General features: G+C 51.3%; 1 protein-coding gene across 1 annotated transcript in view; it reads left to right on the top strand.

Moving 5' to 3' along the window:
- The first annotated feature begins 1,265 nt into the window (after positions 1–1,265).
- The window catches only part of WNT7B (Wnt family member 7B), a 95,960-nt gene continuing 81,552 nt past the window's right edge, over positions 1,266–15,673 (top strand). Inside the window, exon 1 of the mRNA XM_040596849.1 lies at positions 1,266–1,350. Within this exon, the coding sequence (XP_040452783.1) occupies positions 1,280–1,350 (71 nt within the window). The 5' untranslated portion in view covers positions 1,266–1,279. The remainder of the gene's footprint in view (positions 1,351–15,673) is intronic.

Genomic DNA, 15,673 nt, shown 5'->3' on the forward strand with positions numbered 1-15,673 from the left:
GAAGTGGGCATAGGTGCACGGGTTTATCCATATCTATATAATTTACCACAGCCCACAACCGTGTATTTGAGTGTTATTTAAGCGTGCATATGCATGTAGATATATGCCTTCAGACAGGCACACATTGTGTAGTAGACTGGAATAGATAATTCCACAGAACACAGGAATAAACTGAGCAGCTCAGAAATCAGTGAGGAAGAAAGAAAAGACAGACGAAAGAAAGACAGACAGAAAGAAAAGGAAGCCTTGCATGACTGTTAGTGTCTGAACACGAAGTGAGGTTTTGTCTTGCCAGTTAATCTCCCTAGGAGCAGCAAACTGAGTATCCTAAACTCGTGTTAAAAGCCAAGTATATGTGTTTCTTAAAGGAGGAAGAATGTTTTCTTACTGTGGAGTGGAAATGAATTCAAATCCAGTGACAGGCGCTTGTGTACAGCAGGTTCGGATGGCCAAAGAGAAATAGCCTTGACACACACAGACACATCGCCTTTTAGCCTACGGAGCTGTAAGCAAACGGGGGTTAACGCCTGCCTCTTTTTGATTAGAAAGCAAAAAGAAAAAAGAAAAAAAAAAAAAAGTGTTAACAATCTCTTTTGCGAAGTCCATACATTGCAATTCCAGCCGCGTTACCATACTAGAGGAAATGAAAAAATGCTTCGGTTTCAGAGGACGAGTCCTTTATTTCCCTTACTGGATACGTTTCTTGTGTTTTTCCCAACACTCCGGCTTAAGGACATGCCTTCTGAAACACAAACACACGCATAACTCACACATGCACATGCACACAGACAGATAAGATATGTATTAGATCCTGACACATCGGGGTGGAGGGAAGAGCAGGAGAGAGAGAGAGAGAGAGGGAGAGGAAGAGGGGGAGAGAGAGAGATCCTCCTACCTGGAGCCATAGATTGCAAGATACGTAGTGCTACCTGGGGAAGTCAGAACAAGTAAAAACACATTGAACTTCAGGGCTCTATGAGGCAGTTGATCAAGATCAGTGCTTGCTCATTTTTTCCCTCAGACTGTCTGTCTTGGGCTTTTGTTTTACCGTTTTGAGCAGCTCTTTCTATTTTTTCCTCCCTCTCTAGTTTTAATATTGGAGCCGGTTTCGGTCACCATGGCTCTGGGAAGAGCTGCTTGTCTGCACGGTGTGGATTTTTTACAGTTCGGCCGGCTTTGCTCCTGGGTAGCTTCAGCAATGCTCTTGACTGGGATTTAATCGACAAGATCAGTTCGACTTTTTGTGCAATTTTTTATGGCTCAGTCCATTCTCTAGATCATGCACAGAAACTTTCGGAAGTGGATTTTCTACGTGTTTCTATGCTTTGGAGTCATCTATGTCAAATTAGGGTAAGTCCTTGTGCACGACAAATCTCCTTGGCTTTTGGGTCACGCTATTACAGAGTTGCGAACAAAATGTCGCAAAGGAAAAAAAAAACAACCCAAGAAGAAGAAGAAGGAAAAAAAAAAGGTGACGATTTCTCTCTCTCTCCCCACCCCGCTCCCTTGGGTGTCCCAGCGGTGGCAGCCCCCCGAAGCACCCCCGTGTTTCTCCCAGGTCCCGGGGCAGCGCGGCGGGCGATGCCCGGCTGCGGGGCTGCCCAGCGACGAGGCGCTCCGGCAGCGCTGAGCCTGGAGGGAGTCGGTCGCGGGTGGTGACGGATCCTTTTATTTTGTACTGTTTAAGCGAACTTAAATATTATCTCTGGCGTACAGAACCCTCAGCGGAAAAAAAAAAACCAAACCCCAAAAAACCCAACCCAACAAAAAAACACCAACCAAAAAGCAAAAAAACCAAAAAACAAACCAGCCTGACAGAGAGCTGCTGCTGCTGGGACAATAGAGCAGAGCTGAAGTATTAAAAGGCGAAAGGGGCGGGAGGAGGGGAATCCCTGCTCTGAACCTGCACTCAGGGATTTGTTTTATGCAGGCCTAGACACAATTTGCGTTTCTATCCATCACACGGACGTGTTGAAATTAACTTGACAACTGGTCCGGCTGCCTCCGCGCTGAAGGGCCGGCGAGCCGAGCGGGCTCCGCCGGAGGGAGCGGCTGGGGCCCGCGGGCCGGCTGGCAGCGGGGGCTCCCGGGCAGCCCACTGTTTGCTCCTCGGTATTTGATCACCGCGATGGAGATCGCTCTGTTATTTTAGTTGCCAAGTTTCTCCCTCTGCCTCTCCCCCCCCGTACCTGTATGCCCTTATTAATATTGCTCGTCGCAGTAGGCTGACTTGAGTTGAATTTCCACATTCCTGAGCCCCAGCCGAGTCCTTACCTGTCGAGCTACAAACTCTTTAAAGATCCTCTCTTTGCATAGCTGCGGGATTTTTTTTTTTTAATGATCAAGAATGCATAAGGTGAGTTGCAATCCAAAAACGCTCGCTTCCCATCTTGGAAATCAATAGGGGGAAGAGAGGGGGAGCCAAAGGGCAGCCCCCAAAGGCGGGATTGCGGGGGCAGTTCCTCGGAGGGACGGGCAGGCCGGCCGGCAGCACGGAGCAGCGGCCCGGCCCGGCCCGGAGCGGGAGGGCAGCGGCGCAGCCACAAGCGGGGAGCTGCCTGGCCCTGCCCGCCCGGCCGCCGGGACCTGCTGGGGGTGGCAGCCCGCCTGCCCCGCCGCCGCCGCGGGCTCTGCTCCGGGCACGGTGCGCGGCGGGGAGAGCCCCGGCCCCGCTGCCAGCAGCCCGGGCAGTGGCGGAGAGGAGGGGGCTGGCGGGGGAAGGTAGGGAATCTGCCACGGGGAGCACGCCAGAACGGAGGATTAATGTTACACCGGGGTGGTGGTGAAATTAAATCGTGCTCCTCGGGGGTGAGAAGGGAAGCGGCGCTGCCCAAGCAGGGTCGGTGACCCCGCCCCGGGAGCTCCCCCAGCTGCGGGCAGCAAGGGCAGGGCTGCCGCCTTTGCAGGGCGCCGGCGAAAGCCAGGGGCTGCCTCCCGGAGGGTCCCCAGCAAATCGGTCGGCGGGCACCAGCCGGATTTCACCCCTCTGTGTGTTTACTTATTCATTTATTTTCGGCGCGGCTCTCGGCCCGCCCCCACAGCCGCAGGTGCCGCCACAGGGGCCGGCGGAGTGCGGCGCTGCCCCGCCGGAGACCCGCGGAGGATGCGCGGGCGCGGAGGGGGCGCGGGAGACGCCCCCACACTGCCCCCTGCCCTGCCCCGCCCCCGGTGAGAAGCCCGGTCCCACCCCTGCCCTGGCAGACACCCATGCCCGGGGGTCACCCCAAATCCTGCCTGCTGGAGGCAGGAGGGTGTTTCGGTGCCCTAACCTCTGCGGGGCTAAATACCTGCGCCGCCCTTTGTCGTAGCTGTGGTCGACAGCGATGGGCTCTGTCGTCCTCCCGGCTCAGTCTGGCAGGGGTTTGGATGAGAAGTGAGTTTGGTGAGGCTGTGTATCCATAAATGAAGCGATGACGGGGGCACCCCATCTGCTTCAGTAGCTGGAGGACTTGGTACAACGCATCCCTCGCAGAGAGGCAGGCGAGCTCAAAAAAAATCTTTGTAAAGTAAGGGTAATGATATTGCTATTCGCTTTCACTGCGGTTTTATTTTTAAAGGGAACGGAAGATTGGGCACATGTTGCAGCCTGGAAAGCAGATCTCTTTTCGAAATTGATTGTGGCTATTTTAGAAGGGGATTCAGAGCAAAAATCACAAGAATGCTGTTGGATTGAGCCTGGAAGTAAAACTGAGTGGACAGCAGGAACAGTAAAAGCCCTTACAGAAACCCTATCAGATCCATCACCGTGCCTGTAAGGTGATGAGGATACTTCACTTTCTCTGAACAATAGGAGATAAATTTGCTCTGAGATCCAGGGCTACTTCTAGGTTAGGCATGTGGGATGCAATTATTTCCTCTTTCATCAGCCACTGGAACTACCATTTTGTTGAAACCATATCCTCTGAGTGTAATGATACCTTTTCCAGTGAGCTTTTTGCATAGAAAAGGCGGAGGGTGGGGGGTGGAGGAGATGAAGTCAGATAAAACGTAGTTTGTCTTCCAGTGCATTAGGTTTATTTTGCAGCCTGAAGGAGAGAGCCATTGTGTCAGCTGTAGCAAAGAGGTTAGACTTGGCAGACTTTTTTTTCTCTCCCCTTTGCTGCGGAGCACGTGTTCACGTCTTAATAAAACGTGCTAAAAGCCTCACTTTCAGTGGCAAACGTGAGACAGAGGGGCGAGAAAATAACGCAATACATTAAGTATTCACCCGGCTGTTGAACGGGGCGAGGGATGTCCCATGGGGTGACACGTAAAGAAGCCGCTATGTCCAGTTAGGAGGAGAGTGCAAGATCCCGCTCAGGTAGTCCTTCCTCTCAGGGAATTCCCGTTGTTCCCATTTCTATTCCCTATCCTCGAGTTTGCTGGAGAGAGAGAGGCGTGAGGTGAAGCATCCCTTGATATTTCTGTCGATGACGTTTTCATTCAGGCAGCGAAGCGTAACCCGTCTGCAACCTGCTGACTCTCTGTATCCTCTCGCGAAAATAGATCACACCAAATATTGACCTCGGCTAGCAGCTGGATTAAAACAGAAATATTTCCTGCGAAGATTGCAGAGCACTCGGCTCCAGTTTAATTAATAAATACGTCGGAAGTTAAAAACCACAGCTGTACCACAGATGCAAGTGACAGCGGATGCGCTGGGGATGAGTGATGTGACCTTGGAAAAGACGGAGCCGAGGGCAGTGCTCGGATGAGGGCTCTTGGGGCAAACCCCACCCTTTTCCTCTCTGTCTTCTCTGGAGGGAATGAAGGGGGACAGCCGGGCAGCGCTACGGGGAGCGGGAGGACCCCCTTCCCCCGCGGGGCGGAGGTCAGGGTGCGGTTGGTGGGATGCAGGTGGTGGGAGCCGGCGCTGCCCAAGGGAGCAACGGAAGGCGCCGGCACCCCTTCGGGGGGCGGCGGGGATGTTTCCCCCGGCCCCGTGCGGCAAAGCCGAGCGGAGCCAGGGGCACACAAGGCTGTGGGCGCCGGACCCCCCGGCCCACCCTGGCGAGGCCGGAGCACGCCATTCCCTCTCGCGACTCCCAGGGACGCGGCGGCAGGGAACGGGCCAGCCAGCCCCGCTCTCCGCCCCTACGGCGAGGTTCGCCTTGTCCTTGTGGCGTTTACAGCACACGCCAGCGAAATCCCGCTCCCCTCGCCCATCCCCGGGGCTGTCCGGCCGCGGGGAGCCCCGGCGCCCGGCCCAGCCCGGCCCGCCCCCCCGGCCCCGCGGCAGGCAGCGGCTGGGGCGCAGCCTCGACGGCGGGCACCACGTGGCAGCGTCGGGAGCCCCGGCGAGGCCGCGGGGGCCCCGGGAGGAGACCGGCAGGATTTACGCTCTGACCCCCGGACAGTGCGGCTACGGCACCGGGGCTGCCCGGCACGGTCCCCTCGGCGGGACACTGCGCTCCCCGGCCCCTCCACGGGCATCCTTCGTTGTGCCGCTGCCGCCGCCTCTTCTCGCCCTCCCCGCCAGCCGGACATCCGCTCATTTTAAGAGACTCATCATTGCCCCCCTTTCTCTCCCTTGGGACGAGACTTGCAGCTCGGTGAGATACAAGAAATACTCGGTTCCGACCAGAAAGGAGTCCGGTGTGCTGCCTACCGGGCGTTACCTTCCGAGCTCTTACCGACTTCTGACGGGCTCTTGCACCGGACAGTCTCCAGGTTTGGGGTAAGAAGGAAGCCGCAGCAGACAGTTAGAAGAAAGAAAGAAGGAAAGAGAAAAAAAAAAAAAAAAAAGAAAAAGGAAATACTTCATTCATGCTTGCTCTGGTTCATCTGCCCGACTATGGTGTCAGCAACCATTTCAGTGCCGTTGTGCCTCTGTTTTGTCCAAAATACACGTGTTTGTGGAAGAAGGAACGACAGATGTTGAAATGTCCGTATTAGGTGTTACCAACAGTACCCTCGCCTCCAGTGCCACACCATTTTATTGAAGGGAATATACTCGGCTTCAATCAACAAAACAAGTGCGCTTCTCGGTACCCCCGGCTGACATACATATAGAAACCATTTGGATGGAATTTAGCAGGTTATTCTTATCATCATCATCATCACTATTAATTTTCCGACGTAATAACCGGCCCGTGGTTTTAGAATAAAATTTAACTTTCCGAAAAGAAACGGCACTATTTGGTTTCTTTTATACAAGTTGCCTTCCCCTACACAGCTAAGCTGTGGATAAAACCAGCTTCGATCCAAAAATTCTGGAGATTGCTAAACCGTCTTCGTTTCAGCTGGGCTGGGTCAAATTCTGCCCGCACCAGTTCGAAGGTTTCCAGCACCAGCATTCACATTGCATTTTTACAAATGACTTTATTATTATTATTATTTCTTTCCCCCAGGCACATCTTTAAAAGCAGATGCACATTTAAAAATATATCCGAAGCCGAACAAATGCTAGAAATAAAACATCAAAAGTGGCTACCCGTTCTCCCAGTTCACGTTCAGCACAGCTGCCCCAACCACAGCCTGCATGCCTGAGAGGAAGAACGGGCATTACAGGAGATACACATCTGTGTGTCTATATATATGTATACATACGCACACGCACACTTGAAGAAGTATAAATACGACGGTTTTAGAATCTTACATAATTATAAATAAGACGATTCTGGGATGTAAATAATCGTTGAAAGGCTTAAGCTTCTGTGTCTTGTTAATCGAGATCAGCGTTTCTCAAAAGGACGTTGACTGTCCCAGCGTCTGTACTGAACCTGTAGATGAAAGTGGTTAAATGAAACCAAATCCCGAAAAGATTTTTATCGCATATTGGGTGGCAGACAACGTTTTTACACCAGCTCTGCAATTCCTATTCTATCTGAAGGAATATTTCGTTGTGTCACGGAGGCAGCAGCATCCATGTACTGGGACTGGTTAGCTGGAGGAGGTGTTCCCAGGGTGTTTGGTAGAGCTCTTGGCCAAGAAAACTCCTTGAGTCATTAGTCGATTAACCTGAGACGAACATTTAGAAATCCTACGGACCGAGGAGCCTTCGGAGCCTGGTTTTTGCTCATTTCGGCTGCATTTGTGTTAAATTATCTGCGGTGCACGTTTCGCTTTCGGGGTTCGTTTTCAAACCCTAGCCCCGGCATCCGCAGCCCACGTCTTTCCACCATCTCTCCCACCACTAAAACTCCTTTTTTTCTCCCTCCGAAAAAAAAAAAAAAAAAAAAAAAAAGGACAAAAGCGCACGAGGCAAAGAGGAAGAGCGACCGTCTCCTGCACAGTTGGGGCTACGCGGGGCGAAGGGCTCCCGCCCGCCGGAGCGGGACGGGTCGAGCATCCCTTCCCCCGGGGCGCGCCTCCGAGGGGCCGGAGGAGAAAAGGCAGGGAGAGGCAACTAACCTGCCGGGAAACGCCTCTTCGGGCTGGCATCTTCTCAGGAAGGAGAGAGGGAAAGTGAAGAGAGGAGACGACAGCTCTTCCTGCCGGAGCGGCGAGAGGTGCGGGGACCCGGGCGCCCTCCGCTCGCCCCCTACCCCGGCTGCTTCACACCAGTCCTCTCCCTCCCCTTCCCTCACGCGAAATTCAATCTCGCCAGGAAGCTACGCGTGTACATGTCTTTATTTCTCACTCAGGCGGGCTACTACAACAGATACGCTTTTTTTTTTTTTTTTTTTTTTTTTTTGGATAGATTCCCCTGAAACCGGAGCTTAATTTTCAACACCGGGGACAATGACAGCCAAACCCCTGCGAGGCTAGAGGGCCGGTGGAACCCTTCAGGGGAACTGGGACAGCCGCCCATAATAAAGCAATTAACCGAGAGCGGAGCTGGGAGCTGCCAGCTCCTTCAGGATCTCTCCCGGCGAGCTGAGAGGGTGCCACGGCTCGCCGAGCGGAGGGGGGGCTGTCACAACGCCCCGCGGAGCCAGGCGTGCGGAGAGGGCTCCGCCAGGGCGCACGGATTCATTGCATCCCGGGCTAGATCAGTGTCTCTCCATTGTCATCCTCCCCTTTAAAAAGAAAGAAAGAAAAAAAACCCAACAAAAAACCACGAGAGAGAGAAAGAGAGAGAGGGAGAGGGAGAGGGAAAGAAAAAAAGTAGGCGGATTGCAATGACTGACTGCCCAATGGCAGCCCCGAGTCTCAGGAGAGTTACAGAGAGAGGGAGAGAGAGAGAGAGAGAGGCACTTTCTGCCATCCAAATCCCTTAAACCATCCTCATTCCAACACGAGAACCCACTGTAACAACTTCCAACCACTGAGACATGACAGGCAGGAGCCCAGAGGCAGCAGCAGCAGCGAGAGCAGCAGCAGCAGCATATACTCTGCACAGGGAGCAGCATTAGCACCAGGGGAATACTAGACACAACAATACAAACAAACAAACAAACAAACAGACAAAGCCCCCCCAAGCCCAAGGGACTGGATTCCAACTCAGATTCAAGCCACAGCTGACACCAAAAAGGGTGGGGAATTACGACCAGGGGGGGCCAGAAAGGAATAACCAAGGAAGCGAACTCCAAGAGTGTAAACGGGATTCAGCCATGATCCTTTTTTCATCTCGCAGTGTGTTACTCTCAGTGTATTACCCTCAGATTTTCCTCATCCTTACCAGTGGGAGTTACCTGTAAGTGATCCAGATTTTTTTTTTTTCTCTTCTCAAAATACTGTTTGAAATGACCCCGCTAGCAGCTACCTAGGGGCAATGCGCAAAGCAGAGGGAGCCGGGAGAAGCCAGCACGGGCGGCAGCTCCATGCAGTGCGTGGTGGTGAGGATGGTGGTGGCGGTGGTGGCGGCGGCGGAGGAGGTGCTGTGCCGGTGGCGGTGCCGGCGCCGCCGGTCGGACTTTGCCGGGGGAAGGTGCACACCGCCAGGTAACTCCCGGGGTTGCCCCGCCGGCGAGGCCGGGGCCCGGCGTGCCCGCAGCGGGGGCGGCGCACCTTGGAGGGCGGCGGGGCAACGGGGCACTGAGCGGCCGGCGTCTCCCCTGGGGACTCCGACCCCGACTCCTCCTCCCGCCAGACCGGAGATGGGCATCGCTTCGCGCTCGCCGGGGGAAGCGTGTTTCTGCGCGGAGATCCCGAGGAGCTCGGGGCTGCTGCGGCCGGCGGCGAGCGCCCCAGCCCCGCAGCCCGGGGAAGAGCCCCCGGCCGCGGAGGCGCTTGCTAGCCGGCTGCCTTTGCTCCGGAGGGATCTCCAGTCCCGCGGTTAGAGCTGGCTCCAGGACCTTTTCCTTGTGAGGAAGGGGGTGGAGGTAGGGGTGGGGGAAATGAGAGTCGGTGGGTGGGACTGCAAGGAGTTTCGGTCTCTTTTTTTTAATATCTATATCTGTATCTAACGTTGCGGTGGATAAGTAGCGGCTGGGCTAGTCCGTGCGGGCTGCGGAGAGAGTGTCCGCCGTCGTGCTCCTGCAGGTCCCCCGGCAGGTCTCTGTCCCCGCCGGGCGCCGCGCTAGGGTGGCGGGGGTGGCGGGCCGGGGTCCCCGCGCCGGCCAGCCATGGTGCCGAGGGGAGCCGGGCTCGGCCGAGGCCGCCAGCCGGAGCCCGGAGGGGCTGCCGGGGAACTGTCAAGGGCTTCTGCGCTCCGGGCGAGACCTGACCAGGCTGTGGGGCAGCCGTGGGGCGAGGAGGGCGCTGGGGGCGGCCGGTCCCCCGGACGGTGGAGCCGGCTTAATGCAGGGACCCTTCTCCCTCCCTCGAGCATCTCCCCACGCCGGAGCCCGGCGTGCCCCGCCGCGCCGGCGCTCGGGGATCGGTCCCGGGGAGACTCCGGGGAGCGCAGCGGGGGTCCGGGTCCGGCCCGGGGGCCCGGCGGAGGGGCTCCCCTCGGCTCGGGCGAGCTGGGGTCGGTGATGTGGAAAACCCGCCTCGGTGTTCCCGGCCTCACATTCACCTCGGCTGCCGGGTCCGGGCGGATTTCCCTTCTCTCCCACCCCCGCACTGAGCTCAGACTTTTTTGCACCCCAGCGGGTGCAAAATTTGAGCTCCTGCCCCTGAACTGGATGTGCATCTAGATACATGAATCTTTTCTTTTTTCCCTTTCTCTATGCATGCACAGGAACACATGCACATAGACAAGCACGTGTGCGTGTGTTCCTCCGTGTGTGCGTGTGCGTATTTTCTGTGGGCTACGGATAAATATAATCCACCACTATGGAAGAAAAGTAGGAATAAACACACCCATAAAAAGAAACTAAACGCCTATTTCTACATTCTTAATTCTTAATGAAATGCATATGCCTTGCGTACCGATTTTTAAAGGCGCTTGATTTATGGAGGCACGTTAGGTTTAATTCAGCCAGAGCTGCCCGTTTCTATTCACGGGCGGGATATGTCTGCTGGTAGGTGACCAATAGCTTGTAAAAAAAATTGCAGGGCTATCTTTTTTTTTTAAGCAGGAGGAAGAAGTCGTAATAAATAAATAAATACGCCCTTATAATATAAGCGTAGCCATATTTTTCTCAAAACCGTAGGAAATTACTATCCTACAAAGTTTTCCTTCTATAAATAGTTCAAATCTTAAAACAAAAGTTTTAAACCGCACACCAGATGCTGGGATGCTAGCGGTTTCCCTTGCTGTGTGACATAATTATAAGGTCCGAAAGCAAAAGCTATAGAAGTATAATAATAATACTAAGGCGACTGCTGAGGGGAAATACAAGGGAAGCAATGCCTGCTTTATTTAGAGCGAACTGCTTGGGGATCTTTTGAGCGCTGCTCCGCGACAATGAGAAGTTGTTGCGGGTAAATAATGCTCCCTCGCCTTTCCCTGTGCCATCCCCGGTTCATCCCCTCAGCGGCAGGTCACTCGGAGCTGGACCCGCGGAGCCGGAGCCGGGGTGGCTATTGCAGCCCAGCAGAGCAGAAGGGAAAGGGATCAGAGGTGAAACCCAACAAAGCGGAGCCCCCAAGCAATGCGCACCTCCCTCCATCCATCACTCCAGAGGGACGGAGCCGGTTGCCTCCCCGGGAGACAGCAGCGCACCCGGGGCCGGCGGGCAGAGGCTGGCCGGCCCCCTCCCCGCTCTGCCTCCGTGCCACCCGCGGCCCCAGCCCCCGGCCCAGCCCCCGGCCCAGCCCCCGGCCGGGCTCGCCCATCTCGGCCGTGTCCTGCCCCTGCCGCCCCCCTGCCGTGCCCCCCCGGGCGCGGGAGCAGCGGCGGGGACAGCCGGGCACGCTGCGATGCTTCGCCTCGCTCCCGTTGGAAAGTTAAAAGAGAGGAGTTATTTCAGTGCCTAATGGATAGTAGCCTAGCGAACTTGTGGTGTTTATCTTGTGGGTAAATATACTTCTCTGGCTTACTAATGGTAGCTTTTGAAGATTAAAGCATAGTAGAGCCTGTTCGAGCACTATCTTCTGGTGTCTGTTTCTGCTACCCTCGCTCTCTGGAGGGGAGGATGCTTCCCAAGCCGCTCTTTAGTGAGCTCCCATGGACTGTCAATAGTTATGTTAATTTTGCCCGAGATCTCTATCATCTTTGGGCTACGGGAGCAACTCCTCGGCTTCGGAGTTGCTGGTCCTTCAGGGATAGAGATGAAACTACCCGGCGCAATACTTAGCGGACGAGCGAACCGAGCGCAGGGTGTCTGTGTGTGAGGCGGAGCGAGGCGGGGGGGCACGGCTCAGCTCCGTTATCCCGCTAGGAAAGCTGTAAAGCAAAAATCCCATCGTGATGAAAGTGGGTTTTCAGAGTGAAAAAGACAATGATGAAATGAAATGTCATTTTAGGAATGAAAAAGGCACCGGGGCCTCAGTGTTCTGTGTGCACTAGCTGGGAGGAAAGTTAAATTGGAGTAGACTATATCCAAAATTAGTTTAAAGAACCAACTCCTTTAAAAAAAGTGATTTCTATATTGTAGGTATGCTATCTGATAAAGTAATCTTCTTCGGCGCAATTGCCTACTAACCTTTGGCCCGCTGAGACACTGTAAACATTTTTACAACCAGAAGCAATTAGTGTCTGACTTGCTGAAAAAGAAAATTGACTGCAGCTAGAACAGCTGGTAGTAGGATGATCTATGCATTTTAATGCTCTGGACATATTTTGTTTAATTTATATTTATTTAATTATTTATATTTAAAATATAAACCTGACATTTAATAATATTGATGTTATTAGTATAAATGTCTAAACCCCAGGATTATATATAACACTGTCTGGCACTGTTTCTTGCAGTGCGTCTTTCAGTATGCATGTGTCTGTACGCATATACATATTTAGCTTCTTCTAAGGAAGATGGTGCTACTCTAACTTTCCATTTGTGTACTCCTTTCACTGTTCATCTTCTTTAGGCATTCACCAGCACTTACGCATTCACCAGCAACACAAGAGTAGGTTCTTAAGAAGCTTATTTTGGGGATTATCTGCTGGCACATAGACAGAGTTAATTCAGTTATTGGCTATAAAGCGATTTGGAGTAACTCATAAGAGAGAGTGTGTATGTAGTAATAGCAGCATAAATCTTCAAAGCGTCTGTGTATTCTAACACCATAATACAGCAAATAATTTATATTAGTGAGTAGATATTACTGACTGGTTAGGAAATACAGAGGGAGAAAAATCCTCTGCACGTTTTGCACCTGTTCTGCAGATGCTCTCACGTCCTTACAATTTCACAACCTTTACAACAGGGCTTCCCCACACTCAAGGGGAGCGGGTTAGAAGATACACATATTTTTCATATGCCTACAGGGGAGTACTCATGCCTAAATCCCTAAAGATTAGGACTGCTGGTGACAGTCCCCAGAGTTTGTCTCCTGACGTGTGTAGTGCAGGAGGGAGCTGCAGAAGCAGAACACAGCCAACCTGCTCTGCAGTGCAGAGCCTTCAAGGAAAGGGCAGGCACAGCTTTGCTGTTCATATCAACCAGAGTGACTGATGCTCCCACATTAGCTGATACAGTCAGAGCTACACTGGTTGGTCCACTCTTCCCATCCCCATTAGATCGAGGCTGTATTGACCTCTGTGATAGAACTGTTTGCTGTGGGAACAGGATTGTCTCTGGGTCAGTCACTGGACTGTGATGTAAATCCATCATTTCCCTGCTTTTGCACCTTGTTCATCTTACAACTGAGACTCTGTACCCTTTAGGGTGGGTTTGCTCTCTCAGCTTCTATTTGTGTACTGTCCCATGCCCGAGGAGAGCTCTGTGGAGATCCTTAGCTACTCCTTTTACATGGTGCTGTAATAATAGTAATCTATAAGAGGATTTGGAACGGAACTTCAACTTCACTGTGCCCCAGAGATGTGTTGGCTTAGAAACAGAACAGATGAACCTCCAAAAGGTATTGATTGTTCTCAGGATCACCTAAAGCTAATGCTTTTGCTCAGCAGAAACAAGGAAGATAAAGAATATTTTCATGCTGGGCTGCCAAAATCACTGTGAGCTTGGCTTACCTGCCTGATACAGGCTATTTTCCTATACTGAAGCAGCCACACAAAGATGGGAGAGTGATTGTGATATGACTTCTTGGTAGCTCTAGAAGACAGAGTATACCATTTCTTGGAGAGACCCAGACTAAAATTCCCTGTCTGAAACCACAGAGCTTTGGTGTATCTGTGACTGGCCACCCTGCTCCCTGCCATGGGCTAGGCCAAGCATTCAAGTTCTGAATATCCTTGAATCCAAATGCATTTGGATGTAGGCAACTCTCTTAATCCTTTGTGGCAAACAGGTTCTGGCAATTAGATGTCCAGCATGCTTTAAAATGGAAAAAAAGTAATGACTTCAGTAATTATAAGGAAAGATGGAAGCATCTAGAATTTGTAGGATGACAGTATGGAATTATTACATGTGTTGCATTACTAACATAATGTAACAAGTGGGTATAAAGCAACATGAAATATTCAGATGAGTAGGTAAGATTAAATGCAGATATGCTTGCATATTAAACAAAGAACAAGGCTAATCCCTCAGAAGACAATCTTTCAAAGGAGGTGTTAAAGAGCTAAACAAAGCAAGCTGCAATTATACAGTTAAGACTGATAAACACATTTTATGCAATGGAAAAAATGCACCACGTGTGCCTGGCAATGTGGCATGCTAAAGGTAGAATGGTGCCAGGTGTTTTCTTAGTGCATAGGACTGTGTAATTTGGACCAAAATGCTGTCAGAGAGATTCCTAACCTCCAAAATACAGTTTAACCCTCTACTCCTCCCAAGTTACCACAAGCATCAGAAAGCTGGGACCAGCTACAGACCAAAGGAGATCTGCAGATGTGCTGACACCATGCGTTACAGAACTGGTTAATGTTGCAAGCCTGATTTCTTCAGCCTGTAACCTTTGCATGTCATTTTACCCTCAATGGACTCTCATTGGTGTCTTTCATGCATGATGGCATAACACCTCTACCTGCTAGCTACCTGTCAGATGGCTTTTTGCAACTCCAGGTTCACCTGCCTGCTTGATTCTTCTCATTGTTTTTGGTCTTTCCTCCTTGATGCTTCACTGCCTTCCTGTACAGCATTACCCCAACCTGCCCCAGGTATATAACTTCTATAGCATTACAGCAGCACTCTACATAGAAGAGTATGAGGACCAGTCATGAGAACCATGACCAAAATATCTACAGATGAAAGCAGAATCTCCATGACTTCTGGGTTCTGAGACTGTGCCATGCACAGGTGAATACCCTGGCAATAAGCTGAACCAACTTGTCACCAAAAGCTTCGGATTTAGAAGCCCAGAATTACTTGGGAGGCTAAGACAGACCAGGAGATCAGACACAGGAGTGCCCTGGAAGAAAAGCCAAGGAAGGCAGGTTCCTGGAGAATGCCTTTCAGTCCTTTAAGGGTTCTTAGCACCCTCTCCTCTTTTACTTTCCCTTCAATCCTCCCCCAAAGGTAAAAGGATACATTTTCCCCCCACTGTGGAGAGTTGCATAGGACTTGCTGGCTACTTCTTGTCAAGACAACTCCTATGTGTTTGCTTTTGCCACAGCACATGCATAAGGAGTGTTGCAAATACTTCAACTAGAGCAAACTTGAAGATACAGAGACTTAAAAGTGTTTTCTCAGTGAATTTTTCTGCCCATATGCAATATTTTTCTGTGACTTCTCTCTTCTGTTACTGCCTAAATGTTGCTAAGACAAACCCTTAGATAAACCACTGAGTTGTCTTTTCCACACTTTTCCCTCAGACTTCCTTCTAAAAGGCAGTTTTCTTGACAGTGTCATGGAGCTGAAAGTTAGATGCCTCATTCAGTTCTAAGAGAGTATAGGCATCTTTTCTGAAGTTAAGATATTTAAGGCCAAATAATTGCTTTCATCATAAAAAAAAATATCTTTCTTCCACTAGGACCTGATAGCAAAATGATTATCACATATAATTATTTTACAGAAAATCATATCTTCTTTAGAAAATCTAAAGACAGGTTAAATTAGAAAGTTACTGTATCTTTTTCTAGAAATAGTTTTAATAATGCATATGGTTTGTACCCATGTCATAGTTACAGTTTTGAAGATTTATTTTCTTTTCAGCCTATGCTTGCGGATCGTATTTCCCTCGTGGCAGGAACCCACAAAGGATAAAATTCACGTTTATGCAAAAATCCCACTTAATCATCATGGTGAAATACTCTTTGTTCCAGCTCTTTGTTCAAGGTCAAATTTCACCCTGAGTTCCTGAGTAATAAGAAAAAACAGGACATCCAGTGGTATTGCAAGTGTGCAAAGGAGGGCAAAAGCTAGCCTCAGATGTTTAACATGTTGCAGAATAATTTTCCTCTGTGAAGTGGCACCAA

Source organism: Falco naumanni, chromosome 5 (assembly GCF_017639655.2).
Source record: "Falco naumanni isolate bFalNau1 chromosome 5, bFalNau1.pat, whole genome shotgun sequence".
NCBI lineage: Eukaryota > Metazoa > Chordata > Aves > Falconiformes > Falconidae > Falco > Falco naumanni.